The 15,611-nt window shown below is 40.1% G+C and overlaps 2 protein-coding genes across 3 annotated transcripts; both read right to left on the bottom strand.

Annotated features, from left to right (window-relative positions):
• Nucleotides 1–3,171: 3,171 nt before the first annotated feature.
• LOC115356799 (gamma-aminobutyric acid receptor-associated protein-like 2) lies at nt 3,172–8,290 on the bottom strand. Its single transcript, XM_030048065.1, has 4 exons — nt 8,040–8,290; nt 6,613–6,668; nt 6,316–6,488; nt 3,172–3,729 (listed from the first exon to the last, which is right to left on the bottom strand). The coding sequence occupies exons 1-4, from the start codon at nt 8,071–8,073 to the stop codon at nt 3,639–3,641; spliced, it is 354 nt and encodes a 117-aa protein (XP_029903925.1). The 5' UTR covers nt 8,074–8,290; the 3' UTR covers nt 3,172–3,638.
• A 97-nt stretch (nt 8,291–8,387) lies between these two features.
• On the bottom strand, nt 8,388–15,241 carry nqo1 (NAD(P)H dehydrogenase, quinone 1). 2 transcript variants are annotated; one of them, XM_030047912.1, is made up of 7 exons: nt 14,993–15,241; nt 13,145–13,312; nt 12,676–12,806; nt 11,222–11,335; nt 10,338–10,439; nt 8,688–9,391; nt 8,388–8,504 (listed from the first exon to the last, which is right to left on the bottom strand). In XM_030047912.1, the coding sequence occupies exons 1-6, from the start codon at nt 14,994–14,996 to the stop codon at nt 8,708–8,710; spliced, it is 1,203 nt and encodes a 400-aa protein (XP_029903772.1). In that variant the 5' UTR covers nt 14,997–15,241; the 3' UTR covers nt 8,388–8,504; nt 8,688–8,707. The 2 variants fall into 2 exon arrangements, with proteins under 2 accessions (XP_029903772.1, XP_029903764.1); XM_030047904.1 differs by having other exon boundaries at nt 8,388–9,391.
• Nucleotides 15,242–15,611: the final 370 nt, after the last annotated feature.

The following is a 15,611-nucleotide window of genomic DNA, read 5'->3' as shown; positions in this document are numbered from 1 at the left end:
TCTTTCTTTCTTTCTTTCTATAAAAACATATTCACAATTACAATGACAACAGTTGACAAGTAGACTCTGTGTCTAGCCCTGCATTTCTTAACTAGGGAGTGCCAGATCTCCTGGTTTCCTGGTTGAAAAAAAAATCTGATGTTGCTGACATGATAAAATGGATTAAAATTCCTCAAAACAAGAGTTACAAAACTTACCATGAAAATGTTGATCATTAACTGCCTCATATGTCATCAAAATGTCACATCACACCTCGAGGGCCAGGGCCATGTCCCTACAGTTTTTTTTTTTTTTTTTTTTCCTACAGTGCAATGCATTTCAAGTCTGTAGCGTGAAGCTAATAAACAAGCATGGAACGGTTTTTGAAAAGAAAGGCTCCAGAATCAGATAACTCTGAATATGAGCAGAAAGTAGTGGAGGCCAGTATGATGACAGCTGCTTTTGGTATGGTTTCATCTTTTTCAGGCCCTCTCCCTTTGTGCTTAGTATGTGGCATGAAATTATCAAACCAAGCAATGGCTCTGAACAAATTTAAAAGACACCTGACAACAAATCATGTGTCACAGCCGACAACAGCAAGTGATAATAAAATGTACAAAAGTGACTTGGTCCATGAGTTCATGTGAACTTGCTAAAAAGATTTGTCATTGCTGGAACAGAAGCAACTGTAAGAGATCAGGGAAGATGGCACATTAAAAATAAAAATTTCTTGACGTGGTGTCACAGGGGGTAACCAAGAAGTAACCAGTAGTTTCAAGTAGCAATTGTTGCATTTTTGCTGCCTGTCTCCGCAATGTGTTTGTGTGAACTCAAGCCAAACGTACATCAAGAACAAGCACAGGGAGCGACTGTGTGCATCTCCCCGGTGTCTCAGGTTTCCCATTTATGGTAAGTCACATTTAGCACCCCTCCCCCGCCAAATAACCACTTATGATGTGTATGTATATGTTGGCTGTCAGAGGGATGCAGCAGCGTGTATGTTTTCTTTAAAATATATTTTAAACTGTGGTTACTAGAGATTTTGCATACTTTTAAAGGGTGCTGTGAGTGAAAAAAGGTTGAGAAAAACAAGTTGGCTTGTTTTTGATAAAGCATAATCACCATGTTCTGTTGTACAGACTTTTTTTTTTTCTTTTTTCTATCCACACCCTCATATGCTGGAATCGGTCCACACGTCTCTGTTTTACACTGTTTTAGAACTTTTAGGGGTCCCTGTTGCATCTTTCCTCCGCTGGATAATTACTTGATCAGTGAGTCAGTTTCAGTTAAAAATGTTCCACGGCACATCTCAGTTGTTAGATCTTGTGAATATTATCCTGAAATAATTTGAGCAGCACATTCTCAGTTTTGCATAAATATTGCGAATGATTTTGACTCCCAAGAGCTCGGATCTCACTGTACCCCACATTTAAGAATATCTCTCGTCAGATACATAATGTGTAATAATGGCGGCTGAAGGCAGTACACAAACGTTCCTGTTTCTCATAAAAAGGGGTTTTACAGAGTTTCAGCTCTTGCCTGGTCGTTACCAAGTAGAGCACATTCATAGAAAACTTTCAAACTGACACGAGGAAGTGAAAATGGCAGGAACAGAGCTGCAGTGACAGTACTGCTTAGTATTAAAAAAAAATGCACTTACTTTTCAGGATCTTCCCACAAACGTATTTCTTACCATTTGACCTACTGTAGTTTTCTTTTGGTAGGGCCAATGTCTGTTTATACATCTTTCTGTCTATCGATAATAGTGATGTTTTCATTAGCAGGTCAATATTACTGCCTCATTTCGTTTATACTCAATGCTGTTTTCATCATTAAGGTTTAATGACTTCAGTGACAACTCAAATGGGAAATAGGTGAATATGGAGAATTTCAGCAACTTTTTACCATCAGTTGTGCTCAAGTTCCTGCGTTGGGACATTAATGGTGAACAGGCAGAGCAGAATTACACATGCTCACTTACATATTGACAAGATGATTCATAAGGTATTTTTCAGGACATTTTTCTAAGCTTATATAGTCTTTATGACAGTCTATAAAACAACAGCACAGCCCAACCTGAGCTGGTCGGTAGCTGGTATCAGAGAGGTCTCCAATAATTCATATTCTACATCAGTTTAATCTCAGGTCGGTTTGGTTGGTTTGAATATGACAAGAGAGTGGGCTGTCACGTCATGTCAGTCAAGCCATGGCATACTGACGCAGAATTCCTCCGAACCCAAATATTGTGTCCCAGGGGGGCGGTGACTTATTTCTCTTGTATTTGTGATTCATCTTTTTTATTTGTTGTTGTTTTTGCAACAGGCGTATTGGTAATGTCCAGACGTCAGTCCAAATGCAGACTCACTACTTTTTAACAATTCAATATCACCACCTAGAGGCTGATATTTACACTTGTCATTCTCACCCATACCATCAGCACACCAATTAGGACCATGTCTTTAGCGCTGCATTCTTTTCATTGTACAGAGTATAATACAGTGTAAGTGAGTGGTAGAACAGATGTATGTACTTACACATACATACCCTTAGGAAAACATGGCACACGCATTGTTTCTAGTTTGGCTTTTTTGGAAAGTTACTATTATATGTTAGTGCTTATCGTAACCAAATGTGCCATAATAAGTAACAATACAGTCATTGTATCAAATAAAAATTCTGCCGATGCATCTGCATCAATCTGCTAAAAGAAGTAAATTGAATCATTTGCTCTGAATTTGGCCTGACTTGATATGGAAAACTTTGATTCTAGTACTAGTAAACTTTGATTTCATTCCTGATTCTTAAGATACATAAGATATAACATTGTGTGGCTCTAACAGAATATTACTGATTGTAATTTAATCTGTTTTTTTAAAAAAGAAAAAAATGTAATTTAATTTTAATTAAATAATTAATTAAATAATTAAATTTTTGTTATCTTAAATTATTGTGTGTATTTCTTTATTGGAAACTTTTGCCAAAAAAAAAAAAAAAAAAAAAAAAAAAAAAATCAAACTAATAACTTAAATTGTGGTTTACACCTTGAGTCAAATTGAATTGCTCCAAAAGACTAAAATGTTCTTAAATTAAACTGCCAATGTACTGTAATGGTGAACCGAATTGATATGCAGCTAAGCCAAAGATTCACAACCCTTTTAAGTGTTAATATTTCAAAAGAGAAAACCACCAGGATGAATTGTTGTCTTTTTATTGGTTAGGTTATCCAGCTACCTTACCTTCAAATAGTTTAATTTTTTTTTTTTAAATAGAATCTTCAAAGAAGAAAGCATAAATGAAAGCAAAACTCAAACCCAAAAAATATCATTTAACTGAGAAAAAAAAAAAAAAATCCAGGTTCCTTCTAAAAGTAAAACTCTATTCATGACATCAAACAAATAATTAAAATTAACACACTATACATAACTGAATCAATGAATATATAAAGACATGGGCCAGAACAAACACACCTGTGCACTCAATGATTATTATCCAGTCAAGTGAGCAGTCAGTCAAGCTTGCCAAGGCTTTCATTATCATTCAATCTCTCTGGGGGCTCCCACAGTTTCTCCAGGGGCTGAGGGAGGGCTGTGATTAGATGTGGGTGGATGCAAGTGAGGCCGTGTGGTTCCACAGGTTAGGCCGATCATGATCATGGCTTTTTAAAAACCAAAGGTGTTCTCGCCGCTGTATGCCACGTATAAAAAGCCGTCCTCATCCTTCTCTTTCTCATACAGCTGTCCCATTGTGATGCTGAAAACAGGAATGAACACAGCGTCAGGAACATGGGCACATCAGAGTGGTAACAGATAAATGGTTGATCCCTCTCGCACGGAGGTGTTTTAGTGTTGATGCCTAAAGTAAACACTCATGTATGGATACACTGATCCTTCTAAGATGCACCACAGAGCGCCACTGGACATCATCCCCTCCTGTAGCCACCAGTGCCTCCCATGGTGGGTCAGATAACCCGAGGTAACAGACTGCATAACTGTACAATATTTAAACAGTTTAAATATTTAACTGTGCAATCATACCTAAAGGACTTCACAATAATTAAATAATAATGCAATACCCCTGTGTATATAGGTATATATTTTACATATACTCAATTTCTTATTTCTGTATTTATTGTTATAATATTTTCGTAGGATTAATGCACATACACTCAGTGGCCACTTTATTAGGTCCACTTGCACAATCTAATGCAATCCAATACAAACGTTCTGCCATTAAGTTTACTTCTATGATGCCTATAATGTATTCTTTTTGTCACAGTAATAGAGGTGTTCATTCAATTCTATGTTTGGCATTTAGCTCATAGTCAGTGCTGCTGTTGGGCTGGACTGCATTTTATTGAGGGGTGTTTCCACTATTGTGTCCCCCCTTATGTAAATAAATAAGGAGGGACAAAAAATTTGAAAACCACTCAATATAATGTAGTCCTGTACAAGACCTCTGCAAATTACAACCTCAATAATAAACATAGAATTAAATTAACACATTTTTCCACAATGTCAGCAAAAACTGAACATCATAAACTTTCCTAAACGGTAGAATTTATGGCAGAGCTGTTGTACTGAACTGCATTACATTGTGCAGGTGGCCTTAATTCAGTGGCCACTGAGTTTATTTAGACATAATGCACACACTTTTTTTTTTTTTTTTTACAACAACAATTTTGTTGATTTAAACTTTCCCTGTATGGCCTGTACAGTAAAGGCATGCTTCCTCATAATTCTTATTATCACTATTTATTTATATCACTGATTAAGTGTTTGGGATTTTTACAGGACTCAAGTGGCGACCCAAATCTCAAGCTACAGTGTTTTGGAGCTGAGATTACGGCTAAAGACGGTTTACTGTGTCAGTGACCTACATTTGGAAACAAAGCGACTTCATCACACTTTTCATTTTTATGAGCTGTGACCAGCAGCTCTACAACTCACTCTGTCCATCAGTTGTTTGGTTGGTCCACTAAAATTTCCCCACCCTTTTCGCGGCCACAGTGTTTACCCTTGGCGGGTGAAATTTGGCGTGAAGGTCAAGTGTGTGTGAACTAGGTGTGCTCTGGTGTTGATGCCATTTGGCAACAGGAGGTGTAGCAGTGGGAGGGGCCTATCACAAAAGGTGCATATCTTCTTAACAGATTCACATAACATGGCCAAACTTTGTAGAAAGACACACACACACACACACACACACACACACACACACACACACACACACACACACACACAGACACACACACACACACACACACAGACACACACACACAGACACACACACACACACACACACATTCATTGGTGACAGTTTGCCCCACCCCTACAGTTAAGCCCCACCCACTGCCATAACTTATGGACTATTTGTTGTAGACTCTTGCAGGAGGTAACACTGTTTTACGTGATTGGTTTAGCCCACCATAAAGCTGAGTCCACTCTATAGCAACTACAACTTCCTACCTATGATGCTGAAATTTGCCATGGAGGTCAAGTGTTTCTGAGTTTTTGTGTTGTGTTTTGGTCTGGTCACAGCTATCGCAAATGTGCACTTGTTACTTGTTTGCAGCATTACTGACTAGATCTACAGCCGGACTACAAGTCTTTCTCTGCTCACTCTCTTTTTCCGGCCTGGTGGTTATATATTTAGGCATTATTTGAGCACAGCCAATTCTCTACTGGGCCTTCATGACGGCACTAGCTGTGGCTGCTGAGTGATTTGTGAATTAGCAATAGCAAGATTTGTGAAGCAACTGTGAAGGCTTTAAAGTGGCCAAAGTGCTGACCAGAAATGCTGAGTAATGAGTGACTAGTCACTGAAGGGTGTTAGGAGCATACGGGTGTGACACATAAGTCTTCCTTGGTGTTGTCAGACATGCACTATGTTCCTTTACGGTGTCTGCCTACATCTACAACTGTACCAATAAAGTAATACAAACCATCACTAATTTTGCATGACGTTAAGGTTTTTGTTTTTTTTTTTCTTTTTGAATGACACTGCTTTTTTCCCCGCCAGCTGGGACATTCCCCGTGTCTGCTGGGGAAAAACTGTGTCTACTGTCTTAGAGCCAGTATCAGGATTATTATGACAAGCAGGCAGTTAATGTTTGGGCTTACCACTGAGTAAGAAGACCAGTGTCAAAAATTTCAATTTCAAGTTGATTTGTAACTAAGTGTGCTTTTAAAGCATACACTGAAACCAGTTTTACACTCCATCATCATGCAGGCGTAAGAGTCAAGACCCATTCACTTAAAGTAACACTGACTCCATGATATAATAAGGGTGGCACCTGATGACCACCACCACCCCAACTCCAGTATCCCAGGCAGCACTGACCTGGACTGAGGCACGGTCTTATCCACAAACAAGAAGATGGCCTTCTCGGAGGGCAGTTGGATGCGTTTCCTGATGATCCACATGAACTGAGCCACTGTGATGTCCGAGGGAACCAGGTACTTCCTCTTGTCGATGTCCACTATCTGTGATCCAGACACCTTCTCCACAATCACCTGTCATACACCGGACAGAGACAGAACCAAGTGCACAATGTTGATAACAAAGTATGCAGCATTTGATGAAACAAGCCTACTCTTAATCAAAAATTTAAGATTATAATAGATAATTTCCACTCACCGGAACCCTATCAGGGTATTTGTTGCGAATTTTGGCTGACTCTATGCACCGATGTTCTGAGGGACAAAAAAAGACATTCTGGTTATTTATGAACGCTATGAGTGACACTACAATCGCAACACTGCTTGATTATGCTTTCTCTTTTATACTGACATGTGAGGCCACCGCTGACTGACTGAAATCAACATTTGTCTGCTGAACTTAAACGACAAACTGACCCAGATTGAAAGGGAGCAGCTGAAGATTAAGACGAACTGTGGCCAGTCTCTCCACTACGCCTGTCAATCTGTTTGCTCAAAGATGCCAAGTGTAGCATCTTAACATCGATTATCACATCAAGTTTCACCCATAACATTCCAGCTCAATGTAATCATCATTCAGTGAGGAAAGTGGGAAAAACGCTCGAGATGCAAATATAGCCTAACTCTTTGCAACAGGAAGCAAAAGGATTCATGGGAAATGTAGTCTTATTTTTGAGACATGCACTACAAAACAGTGGTGTGACATCAAAGCCACCAATCATCCCAACTATGGCTGTATTTGTTTAAGATCAATATGCCAAGGTAATTTGACAACTTTTATTGAATTTTAAAAATGCATGTATTGCACCTTTAAAAGGGGTCTTGATTCTTGATTGTGATATGTTTGCTGTCAATACAAATATCTAGGTAATGTGTTATTTTATTTACACAAATAGATAAAATATTACACAAAAATAAATGATATATAGAATAAAGCTATTAACAGCTTACACTTGGCACAAAAGCGTGTTCAGTCGAGGTCTGAAAGTGTTAGGCCTGTGTAAAAACGCTAAAAAATTTGGGAATACAAAGCAGGCTACAGGCCTCCCACTGAGCTGCCAAAACAACTTCTTATCTTACACAGAGGTAATATTTCATAGGCCCCCATGAAGTGAAACTAGGTCGGAGGGTGAAATTTGTGACGCCTGGCTGTATTCACACACCACGTCGTTAATATCCACTCGCCAAAAAAGTAAACCGTCTGCACAATGGAGGCTTAAGAGCTTGATGTGGCTCCATTGTGTCAAAATCCCATCCACAACCTGGAGGCAGGTCGTCGGGAGGGAAAAGAGAACAAACACACGACGTTTCGTGAAATCACACGGCTCTGACAGACTGCACTGAAGGCGGAGAAGGCCACAGTGACAATTACATGAGATGACATACTGTTTAAATGTTTGTTCTCCCTGTCCTCTGCTGACTCTCCTGCTGCCATAAACAAAAGGCTCAAGAGGAGGCCAGTCTTTAGTCGAGCCTCCGACATGAGTTGCGGTGTCATTTTTTTCCCTTCAAAATCATAAACCCTCACCCTCATACCTCAATGGGCAGTGTACTCTATTTCACAGCAGTAATTAATCAATGCTTGGATAATTTTATGAAGATGAAATACCTCCCCCCCTTCCTTACCCAAGGAGTGATCCTCTTTGAACATCCATTTCATGTTTGCCGTTTCCGGGCTCCTTCGCTCGATGCTGTAGAGTGTTAACACAAATGACACGAGTCCAGGCTTTGGAAAATGGCGTCTTTTGGGGTTTGTTTGTTAACTCAGCCTGGTAGATTCAATGTATAAATGTCAAACTAATCGTCAACAATGTAGCAAAACAAGCCTCCCTCTGCGCGAGCTCTACCCGACCGATGACGTCACTGCGGGACTGTCCCATTGACCTCCGCCGTGCGGGGGTGTTGCCTCTTATATAGGTACATAACGGGATTATTAAAAATGCCAAGAATGAGTAACTCTGCTTGTGGTCACTTTTTTGTTTTATTACTAATTTTCTCATTTTACACAGTGGTGTTGGTACAACTGACATTGCCGCTTGTCCTGATCACTCAAGTTGCCTCCCCTGTTTCTCATGTTCTGTCCTTTTGATCCTGTTACAGCAAGAGCAACATAAATACATCAGTGTATGTGCAAATGACATTTTGTTTGCCTGTGAATAAACTACAGTACAAGTCACAGTTTTTTCTAGACTGCTTTACTTCTGCTTGTGTAAACATATTAAATTATAAAATCACACATTTTTGGTGTTGAGGGTGATTTTTTTTTTCTATTACATGTGCATGACTTCAAGGTCCTAGTCTTCAGAGGCTGAATTGGCACTATTTTCATCTGGGGGCTGAGCTGTAATCTGGTTGTCTTCAGAGGCTGAATTGGCACTATCTTCATCTGGGGGCTGAGGTGTAATCTGGTTGTCTTCAGAGGCTGAATTGGCACTATCTTCATCTGGGGGCTGAGGTGTAATCTGGTTGTCTTCACAGGCTGAATTGGCACTATTTTCATCTGGGGGCTGAGCTGTAATCTGGTTGTCTTCAGAGGCTGAATTGGCACTATCTTCATCTGGGGGCTGAGGTGTAATCTGGTTGTCTTCACAGGCTGAATTGGCACTATCTTCATCTGGGGGCTGAGCTGTAATCTGGTTGTCTTCAGAGGCTGAATTGCCACTATTTTCATCTGGGGGCTGAGCTGTAATCTGGTTGTCAGGGGGCAGCGGTTTCCCTAGATGGTGGCCTGTAGTGATGCCGTAGGGAAGCGACCGATACTCCTCCCTCACTGAAGGGTGAAGCAAGAAGCCCCCTTGAAAACTGAGGTCAAAAAGCTCGCAAGGGGCAAAGGTCAAAGGCCTTTCTGCAAAAAGTCCTTTGAGTCGAGCTTGCCACCCCTCTAGCATTGCAGTGCGCGCCACATGGGGGGAGTGAACCGGGCACCAGAATATCTGAGGAGCGAGGACTTGAAATCCACAGAAGTGGAGAATGCCATTCTGCAAGAGACACGACACAAACACATGAGAGGGCTGAAGGAGAATACCGGTTTCATTTAGAGTTACAGAACAGGACAATCTCTTCTGCCGCTGTTTTTCACATGGATATTTAGAGTTAGTCCATTCACCTCCAGTCTATATTTCCTCCAGTCAGTCTGCAATGCATGCTAAAATGTACTTGCTTTGTGTCATTTTAAAATGAATACTTCATATGCCACTAACCCAAAAGCCATATTCCTTAATACTCACCCTAAAAATAAGATCACTACTGTTTTGTGACTCTTATTTGAAGTTGAGAGGGCTTTCTGTGGGTATTGGGTGAAAGGGGAATATGGGTTTTGGGCTCAGGCTATGTGGTTTGTATTGAGTTAAAATGTATGTAGTGGTTTGGTTGTATTTTTTAATGTGTGGACTCTAAGAAGGAGGAAGGAGAGCAGGAAGCAGAGCATATCATAACACAGCAGTGATATGACAACACTTGATAATGTTTATGTTCTGTACTGAATTACTTGTTCATTTGTAACACAGTGTTGTCTTGTTGTGTTTGTCCTGGACAGAGCTCCCCTGAGAATAAGTCCCCTTATCTCAATAAGATTCTTAATGTGAACAAAATAAAATTAAATAAAACGACGAGAATCCAACAGAAAGTTTGACTAAAACCAAATGAAGGCTTTATGTTTACTGTGATGGATTATTTCACTCTGTGTAAGAGGTGACAAATGGCTTTTTCTGAGGGAGAAAAACAAACTCTGATATCTACAGCTGAAATCACTGTGTGCAGACACCAGCAGGAAGAAAAGAAAGGAGAAGGGCAACCTAGAACATTGGCCCAAACATAAAATAAATAAATAAATGAAAACATGCCAGGATTATCATGGAAATTTCATTTAAAAGTTTTTAACATCCATAGGGGTCATTTCTGTGTCACTAAATGTCTGTCACTCACCTGGAGAGGCCACAGTGTGACATTTATGTCTCCATTGATGCCGTCAGGGCGAAACATCGTCGGCATTGCTCCGGTACTGAAGGATAGCATCGCTTTCTTATCCTTACAGCAAACACAAATAGGACATTGATAATATAAGTGAGGAAGTAAATAAGTAAAATTTATTTGTATAGCTCTTTTCACAGACAGAGGTCACAAAGAGCTTTCCAAAAGCATTATACAACATACAAAGAAAATATCTAAAAAAGTAATGACTCTGAGGCACATATTAAAAAAACTAAACAAAGCTAAAAAAAAAAAAAAAAAAGACATAGTACATATGAAAAACACAGTACATAAAAATAACACATATAAAAAAAAACAGTGCATAAAATACACATAGAAATACACAACAAATAGGTAAATGCAAACCTTACACAAACACAACACAAATATAATCCAGCCAGAAAGTGTATCCTCTTACAGAGCCTCTAAATAATGTGAAAATTTACTGTATTCTGTTGCTATTTGAGAAGGTTACAGTGACCCAACTATAAAACATTAACATTTGTTCTAATATGCACTGGCCCACTGGCTATCTTAATATCCATGTCTAAAATGTAAGTCTTTTCTTTTGTGCTGTCATGACAGTGGTGCATTTCTTCATTCACTAACCTCAGGGTCGATGTCAGAGCGGGGTTTAATTTTCCAAACATTAAAATTACAATCAGTAGACCAGTTACTTTTACTGTTACCACTGATATGCTGGGTACGTGATTTTTGAAGTATTGCTGCTATATTATTATTATTATTATCATTATTATTATTAGTAGTAGTAGTAGTAGTAGTAGTAGTATTATCTTTTGTGCTGGTTTAAGTGATGTAGTTGTCCACCTGAGACAGACCTTGAATACGCCGTTATTGTACATCTTTTCCAGGGAGAAAGCAAAGCCTTGTGTGAGAACTCTGTCCATCCAGCCCTTCATGATGGCAGGCACACTAAACCAGTACAAAGGAAACTGAGGAAGGAAGTCACACAGAGGGGGAAAAAAAAACATAGTAACTGCAACTCACTCAATGACATGACAGAATTATCTAGAAATGTCTGGGTGTGTTAATTTGTCTTCAATAATTTAGAGGCTGCTGTGATAGAGAGCATTTTAATTGCGCTGCACTGCATTTCCTCACACATGAATAGTCAACAGCATTCGCAATCATCTTCTGAGGGCTTTCAGTTTTGGAATCATTCAGGTCATGGAACAAGATGCTTTTCACTGAAATTAACTCTGCAAAAGAAATCAGTGCCTATTTACAACTGGGCTTGGAGGCCTCCTCTAGGGGGCGACACAGAGCACAAAAACTTAATAGTCTCAGTGCTAGTGGAACTATTTTTAAATTGCCATAATCTTATAACCGTCAATCTCATGTCAGCTTAAAATTATGTTGTCATTGTAAATACTGGCAGTAGTGTAGGTGGGTATACTATTATGTAGATGGGCTGATCAATAAAGAGGAAATGGATACTCTTCTATATATTTAAATGGCTTTTTGTTTGATAAGTGGGTGTACTGTATATTGCCATAAAAAGAGCCTCCACTGCTCTTATAACAGTTACAGTCCAGTTACTGGTAAATATTTGGTATCAAATGTAGTGATCATTTTATAGCATTTAGCCCCACTGACCCTCATGCATTCAGCACTGATTAGTGTTCAGCACTGCCACCAATGTCCAATCTCCCTTTTCTGTCTCCCAGCAGTCAGTGGCCTCTCTCTCTATAGTCTTTGGTGTAGCTACTACTTGTTAGGCATGGGTTAGTTCTGACAATCAAACACAGAAGGTGAGAAAAAGTGGAGAAATCAGTTCACAAAATGTATGATCACCAGTTTCCAACTTTAGCAGGGGCTTCACACTGAGCAGTTTAACCGATGGGCCACAAAGTTTTAAACAGGCATTTAATAACATACCAGTCCAATATCAATTTAATGAACTAACACAGCTAATAGGCAAGTGCGAAAAAAGTAAACAGAAAAATCTAAAATACTTCCGAGCTTACCATCGACCCCAATGATGGGTGCAACCATTCTCCAAACACAAGACATTTAGTGTTTTAAATAATGAATGAGGAGCGCTGGAAAGCTTTAAAAGGTTCTGATCAATTTCTCATCTATTTTGGATTTGTCACAGAGAAATACTGTCCATGGAACTAAATCACATTCGTAAAGAAACAAGGAAGCTTCCTGACCAGCTGCAGTGCACATTGGTCTAGTTTCCCTGGTCACTCTTCCAGTGCCTTGATTGTATTGCTTGCAGCGTGAATGCATGGTAGATTATAAGCCAAGATATGAGTTAACCTCTGACCTGGAATATAACGAGATCGGCTTCCTTAATTTTGTTCTGCTCAGCCACAATGTCTTCACTGAGGCGACCTTCCTTCCACGCATGCATGGTCTCCTCTCCATACTGGAAAAGCTCGGGGTTCTTCCAATCGCCTGGACACAAAACAGCATCAGCATCTCACTGTCAGTCTCCAACCATGCTTTGTGTGTGTGTGTGTTGGTGTAAGAGAGAGAGAGAGAGAGAGAGAGAGAGAGAGAGAGAGAGAGAGAGAGAGAGAGAGAGAGAGAGAGAGAGAGAGAGAGAGAGAGCAATCTCTAAACCCAGGGCTACAACATAAGGGAAAAGAAGCCAAGTTGATTTTTTTTTTTATTTTTGTCCCCTAAAGAGGCATCAAAACTGCTGTGGGTTTTATCTACCTGCCCATCCACAACATGTCACTCCACTCTGAATGACTGAACGAGACAATACTGCAGCACTGCATGAGGGTTACCTATGATGTCGTCGTAAGTGGCGTTAGCTCTGAAGTTCATGGCGTACAGGTCGGACATGATGACTCTGCAGCCCTGTTCCTCCAGAGCCTTCACCGTCACGTTCCGCACCGCCGCATTGAACGAGCCCGGGCTCTGGTGGGCGTACACAATCAGAACCGTCTTCTGTGCTGTGACACACACACACACACACACACACACACACACACACACATACAGACACACAGCGTACAGCATGGTATTAAAAACAGGCTAGGTATTGTCAGCAGAATAGGAACTGAGTTTTTCAGAAAGCACACATCAAGTCTGGAATGTGTCTGACAACAGCGCTGCTTGAAATTAGCTCCCAATAACTTGACAGTAAAGGAGATTTCATTTGTTTCTGTGGGGGAGTCAGGTGATTGACAGGAAGCAGATCGTAATGGAATGTAGTGCTGATATGAAAATAACTCGGACAAGGTGGGGAAAAAAAAGTCAAAATATTTTAACCATCTTAGTAAATGTGAAGGCATCATGTTTTCTGTGATGGGTTATCTTGGTAATAAGAAAAAGGCTTTTCTTCTGGAGGACAAGCCCTGACACCTGCAACTATGCTGACTGTGTGCAGGCTGCATCAGGGGGGATAGAGAGGAGAGAACAACCTACACACCTGGCGCAAACTTAAAAAAATACACCAGTATTACCCTGAGCAGCAGACTGTTAAAGGAACAATAGTGTCCCTTAACTCGACACCCCACTGAATGTCAAATGATGCATGTCTGTCCGAGCCACGGTTGGGTGTCAACAGCAATTTATTTCAAAGGCGTTCAGCCTGTTCTCCATGAAACATAAGCAGACAATTAGCTGGATAAAAAACAATCTTTTTGAATTAAAAGTTGTAGTCTATCGTCACTCTTCATTTGCTGGCTCTGAATTTTCTCCACTAGCTCAGTCTGCTGCTGCTCTGTGATCACAAACTTGAGATGCAACTCATTCATCAAGCTAAAGTGTTTCTTCTTGTAAGGGAAACCATGATCTGAATGTTCCCCAAGGCAAGAAAAAAAGAGGAATCACTTTTGCCAGTAATACAATAGGTTTATTCTGTATGATGAGGCATGGGTTTTCGGTACAGCGCTCTGGTGACTACTGTATTACAGTCACGGGAGAGCAGAAACAAAACCTGCAATGTTTGGTTTTTCGCTCATTAATAGGAATCATGTCTGCTACATGCAGATATAGTTCAGTCTCTGGTGCCATTTGCCACATTTGAATACTAAGATGTTTTGTTTTTCTACATTCCTTTCTTTTGTTTTGTTTTCTTTTTTACAATACAATCCTGCGAGGTAATTCAAATCCTGTCTGCTATAGATGAAATTCACATTTTGGTGCAATATGTTACGTTTAATTATTTAGCTGCACCAAACCCACATCATGTAAACGTTTCCCCTCATTTTGGTGCATTCATATGAATCTGCATAATTATTGAGGTAAAATACAATGCACAATGTCGCATAAGATGGTTTCACTTAAATAGCGCGACGATTAAACAGCAGTTTGACAAACTTATCACATAGATCAAAATGAAATTAATGAACAGAGCAAGGCTGATAAAAATACTAAGTCCGTTCGAGTGCTGAGGGTTAACACAGACTTCGACTTTGACTTTATTGCCTTGCTGTATGTACTAAAAACACAAAGTGCATGCAGTACACACCTATATTGCACAGGTGAGATAAATACACAGGTAATACGCAGGTTAACTCAACAATCAAAATCTTATCAAGCAGCCTATTGTATGGAAAGACGGGAGTGTCGGAGCAGCATCAGAACTGATTTAAAGGAAGTGAAGTTAGGCTGTAGCAGAGACTTACCCATAATGTGTGTGTGAGTGTGTGTGCGCGCTCTGGATCAGTCTGCACCACACACCAAGTCCCCTCGGTACCGCAGCTCTTATACACCTTGCGCCTCTTTTTGCGTGAGAAACATTGTTAAGATCGGAACTCAGATGTGACCGGTGCAGGACTCCATTGGCTCAAGGTTGCGCTGCGCTCTGAGGAGGGAGGGAAAAAAACTGATGTCAAACTGCAGGACCGGTTTAGTCGTGTTTTGAAAGGGCGGAGGACAAAAGTGGAGGACGTCAAATTTGAAAAAAAAAAAAAAAAAAAAAAAGTGTGAGCCACTCAGCATGCGGAGTCACTGGTGCAGGGAATGAGATTGCTTTCATTTGGACTGGAAAAGAATGTTTGGGTCACTTTCAAGGGATTATCCCGCCCGGTCATGTGTCTTAATAAACGAGATAATCCGACTTAATTTCGCCTCGTTAGAGCGACGGGACGAACCAGAAATGAGGCGTCAGTTTAGCAGCGCCTGTTTTTAATATAATTTGTCGCCATTCATTCTCAGACCCGGAACGAAGCGGCGCAACTGAGCTAGAATGACCGACAATTAGAAATAAAACTGAGGAGATAGATCAGTAAAAACAGAACGAAA

Source organism: Myripristis murdjan, chromosome 3 (assembly GCF_902150065.1).
Source record: "Myripristis murdjan chromosome 3, fMyrMur1.1, whole genome shotgun sequence".
In the NCBI taxonomy this organism is placed as follows: domain Eukaryota; kingdom Metazoa; phylum Chordata; class Actinopteri; order Holocentriformes; family Holocentridae; genus Myripristis; species Myripristis murdjan.
Note: the sequence above shows the minus strand (reverse complement) of the source record. Positions and strands in the feature narration are given on the sequence as shown.